At 48.5% G+C, this 4,973-nt stretch overlaps 1 protein-coding gene across 1 annotated transcript; it reads right to left on the minus strand.

The window, feature by feature from the left end:
• LOC123097638 (pentatricopeptide repeat-containing protein At1g56690, mitochondrial) lies at positions 1-3,177 on the minus strand. Its single transcript, XM_044519427.1, has 4 exons — positions 995-3,177; positions 544-746; positions 338-403; positions 1-219 (listed from the first exon to the last, which is right to left on the minus strand). The coding sequence occupies exon 1, from the start codon at positions 3,168-3,170 to the stop codon at positions 1,008-1,010; it is 2,163 nt and encodes a 720-aa protein (XP_044375362.1). The 5' UTR covers positions 3,171-3,177; the 3' UTR covers positions 1-219; positions 338-403; positions 544-746; positions 995-1,007.
• Positions 3,178-4,973: the final 1,796 nt, after the last annotated feature.

Genomic DNA, 4,973 nt, shown 5'->3' on the forward strand with positions numbered 1-4,973 from the left:
AACTGCTGAGTGCTGAGAAGCCACAGTAGCCGATTAGTCGCCAACAGGATTATGCCAACAGTAAAAAATCTGAAGGCTCTGTTCCACACTCAAAATCTCCACGAGTGATTTTGTGATCAGACTGCCACCACAGCATATTCAGTCTTCCGCCGTGTCATGAATGTCCTAATTTTTCCTATCAAACCTATCACAATAGACGAACTCCACTGCTTCACCAGTCTGCAAAATTAAGAGTGCAATGTGAGAAAAAACATATGCACGTAAGTGAGTGTGCACATCAGGGTTCATGTAAAGGCAGGACCGCAGGAACTAAATAGAAAATATATAAAACTTTCACCTTAAGCTGTCTTTTGGGGTTTGTACCCATTCAAATAACATGCTGCTCTTGAAAAACAGTGACTCCCTGCAGTAGAAAATGATTTGTAATTGGAGTTTTTACTGTAACAAGTGATTACCCAGGTTCTAGCTCAGCATAATCTGACCTCTAAGAAGTGACCTCGCTTAGAGCAGCAGTCACATTACCGTCCATAGTTGAAAACATACCTGAAGGGAACAAGCTCCCCATGTGCAGTTCGCTCACAGTAGATGATGAAATCATGTTCAGATGAAACCCGGATTCTGAATATGTTCAACAACAACAACAACAAAGCCTTTAGTCCCAAACAAGTTGGGGTAGGCTAGAGGTGAAACCCATAAGATCTCGCGACCAACTCATGGCTCTGGCACATGGATTCTGAATATGTTCCCTATAAGAAAATTAAGCTGCCATTAAACTAGTTATCCTGAAGCCTTCAAATGAGGAAATCAATAGGATATGTATATAACTGCAAAATGGAATTATTACTGGAGAACCCAAGGGTAACTGCTCTAACTCTTGAGAGACACAAAGCGGAAGCATCACCAAAATGAGGATTTCCGAAACCAAGGGTAACTTTACTCAGATACTGAGAATTACCAAATAGCAGGATGAGATGATGTAGGACAAGGAATCTACCTTGCCATTCACCTCACCAATAGTCCCTGCATGAGCAAAATCCGTCTTTGAAATGATGGAACCTATTAGCATCTCTGAGTATGATTTCCCGGGAAGTAATTTTTGCAATCAACTTCATGGCAGCATGGCAGTCACCACACACTCTAAGGTTCTTCATGACACGAATGGGCATTCCTTCTGGAACTTTCAAAAGTCCATACGCCACAGCCTGCCTCTCACTATGATATCGCAAGCTATGAAGTTTTTGCTCTTCGTCTATATCATGGAGCACAAAGCTTCCGTCAGCTGAGTAACCAGATTCCATCAGTAGACCATCTAGTTTCTCCAACATCTTAAGGATAATAGCATGCTCTGGGTGTGCTAATATATCACCAGATGTGAAGAGGTGCACCCTCTTGTCGTACTCTATCCAACTACAGCCTGTAGACTTGTTTAAATTCCTTGAGCTAATGAATTTCCGCATCTTAGAAGCATCTTCCCACCTCCCAGTGGATGTATAAATGTGAGAGAGCAAAACATATGGTCCAGCACTCTCGGGCTCTAGCTCTAATAGCTTCTTAGCAGCAAGCTCGGCAATCTCAGCATTCTTGTGCATCCTACAGGCACCCATCAGTGCTCCCCAGATGATAGCATCGGCTTCAACTGGCATGTTCTTAATCAAATCCAATGCTTCATCTACATGTCCAGCTCGACCAAGCAAATCAACCATACAAGAGTAATGCTCCGCTCCTGGTCGGATGGCAGAATTCTTACACATAGAATTGAAAATTTCCCTCCCTACTTTTACTTTCCCGGTATAGCTACAAGCAGTGAGGACTCCAATATAAGTAATCCCATCAGGTGCCATTCCTGCAATCGTCATGTCATTAAATATGCCAAGTGCTTCCTCCCCCAACCCATGTTGAGCATAACCAGTGATCATTGAGTTCCACATCACGACATCTTTGGGCTCAAACATATTGAAGACCCTATTAGCTTTATCCAAATTTCCACATTTGATGTACATTGTGATTAATGCCGAAACAGTAAAAATGTCCATGTCAAAGGAGCATCTCAGCATTGCAGCATGCACCTCCCTTCCATAATTGAGAATAGCTAGTGCCGAACACACAGTAAGGATGCTAATGACTGATGGGTAGTTTGGACGGATACCTCTCCATGACATATCACGGAAAGTAGACAATGCCTCAATCAAGAACTCATTCTGCTCATACGCTTTAATCATTGCACTCCACGTACCATCATCCTTCTCTTGCATTCTCTCAAACACTGCCTTGGCAGCATCCACCATCCCGCGCTGCCCAAACCCAACCATCATCGCATTGCAGGCAGCCACTGGGTGCTCTGGCATTGCATTAAACAGCTGCTCGGCATCCTCGATATGTCCAGCCTGTATGTACCCGACTAACATAGCAGTCCATGACACCTCACTGCGATCAGGCATCACCTCAAAAAGCTTCCGTGCAAGGTTAAGCTTCCCGTTTTGAGAGTATCCAGATATCATTGCAGTCCATGACACAACATTCCTCTTCGGCATATCATCAAACAGCAGGCGTGCCTCGGCAATTCGGCCAGCCTGGCAGTACCCAGATAGCATGGCAGTTCGTGCAACGACGTCCTTGTCAGGCATTTCGTCGAACAGCTTGCGGGCCTCGTCGAGACGGCCGGCATCAATAAAACCACCCAGCATAACCGTGTAGGAGACGTGGTTGCGCTCGGGCATCTGGTGGAACAGGCGGATGGCGTCGGCCAGGAAGCCGTGGCGCACGTACCCGCGCAGGAGGGAGGTGAAGGAGACGACTGAGGGGGGTAAGGGGATGGAGGCGAGCGCGGCCGCCGCATCAGGGAGGGTGTGACGGCGGAGGGAGAAGCCGGAGATGAGAGCATTGTAGGAGCCGAGATCGCGGGAGGGCATGCGGCGGAAGAGGCCGAGGGCGGCCTCCGGGAGGTGGTTACGGAAGTAGCCGGCGATGAGGGCGTTGTAGGAAGCGGTGGTGCGGAGGGGCATGGCCTCGAACGTCGCGCGGGCGCCCTCCATGTTCCCCGCGCGCGCCATCCAGGCGATGCGCGCGTTCGCGGCCACCACCGCCGGCGCCGCACTTGACGGCAGGAAGCGAACCGACGGGAAGCGCATGGCGAGCGGGTGTGCGCGGAACGAAGTCGGGGTCTGGAGCATGGCTAGGAGCTAGCAGACCCCTTATAAGGGGTTTTATGGTTCGCGTCTGAGGTGATATAAGGGACGAATTTGTTCTGCGGTCGACCAGAAATCATACATGAAATTGTAAAATTTTGAAAAAATGTTTCGTGTGAGAAATGAACGAGAAACACTAGAGATGATCATTCATACATACATATAATAGAGACGATCATTCATATATACATATAGTTCATCGGTGACGGAAGCGCGTCGGCCTATCATAACCCTAAACTGGTCAAAATGGGGCTCATCGGTGAGCCCTGCGGGTGCGGCGGCGACGCGGCGGCAGCAGCGATCACTCATAGTCGGTGTCGGAGGTGAGGTCGACGTACTTGGCGTCCCGCGCTTCGGCTTCGCGGCGCCACTCCTCCTCCTTCTCCTCGAACTCGCGCGCCCTGGCGAGACCCTGCTCGAGCAGGACGTCGTTGACCTCCTCCTCCCGGCGGTGGTGCTGCGCCACCACCTCCTCCTCCTCCTGCGCACTGCGCGTGAGGATGGCAGCCACCACGGCATCCGCCTCCGCCGGGGAGAGGAAATCCTCCAGCTCGACGAAGCCACCGCCCGCCGTTTCGGCTCCGCCTCGATCTCCATCTTCACCCCGCGGAGCGGCGGGAGCTCCTCCGGCTCCCTTTTCACCGGGATGAGCGCGTACGGGAGCTCGAGGCACCGGCGGAGGAGCGTCTGCCTGCGGTCGTATTCCTTCGTCTCGTGGCGGAGGAGCGACGACGGCGGTTGTTCATGGTGATTTATATCCTACTCATGCTTGCATTCAATGTTGGTTAATCTCAATGCATGTTTATGACTGTTGTCGCTCTCTAGTTGGTCGTTTCCCAGTCTCTTTCTAGCCTTCACTTGTACTAAACGGGAATACTGCTTGTGCATCCACTTCCATAAACCCCAAAGTTGTTCTATATGAGTCCACCATACCTTCCTATATGCGGTATTTACCTGTCGTTCCAAGTAAATTTGCATGTGCCAAACTCTAAACCTTCAAATGATAATCTGTTTTGTATGCTCGAATCTCTCATGTACCAACTAGGGCTGTCAATATCTTCCATGCTAGGTGGGTTACTCTCACGATGAGTGGACTCCGCTCATCATTCACGAGAAAATGGCTGATAATCGGGATGCCCGGTCCCATGCTCAAATCAAATCAAAATAATTGCAAACAAAACTCCCCCAGGACTGTTGTTAGTTGGACGGTACCCGTTGTTTCGGACCAGCCGTGGAATGTGCTTGTTGGTGGTGGGGGAGTATAAACTTTACCATTCTGTTTGGGAACCGTCTATAATGTATGTAGCATGGAAGATACCGAGATCTCTTGGTTGTTACATTGAAAATGAAAGCATACCGCTTAAAATAGTATTTATCTTTATTTCAAAACTCGAGCTATGGCACCTCTGCAAATCTCTGCTTCCCTCTGCGAAGGACCTATCTATTTACTTTTATTGCTGATTCATCATCCTCTTATAAAAAGCACCAGTTAGAGAGCTGAAAGCACAAGTGCTCCCTGGATGATTTTGGTAATTAATGTCAACATATCTCTTGTTGGACTAATGTTTCTACCTAGTATGTCTCAGATAAGTTCAACAATGGAGTGGCATGGACTAGAGGATGTGGAACCCCTTCAAAGTGCTAAAGACAAAGGATTGGCTCAAGCTCAAAGCTCAGGACTCTACATTTTCTATTTTAGTGATCCAAGATCACATTGAGTCCATAGGAAAGCCAATACTATTAAGAGGGGATGAGGTGTTGCTTAATGGCTTGCTTGCTCAAAGTGCC

The sequence above is a fragment of the Triticum aestivum genome, chromosome 4D, assembly GCF_018294505.1.
Source record: "Triticum aestivum cultivar Chinese Spring chromosome 4D, IWGSC CS RefSeq v2.1, whole genome shotgun sequence".
NCBI lineage: Eukaryota > Viridiplantae > Streptophyta > Magnoliopsida > Poales > Poaceae > Triticum > Triticum aestivum.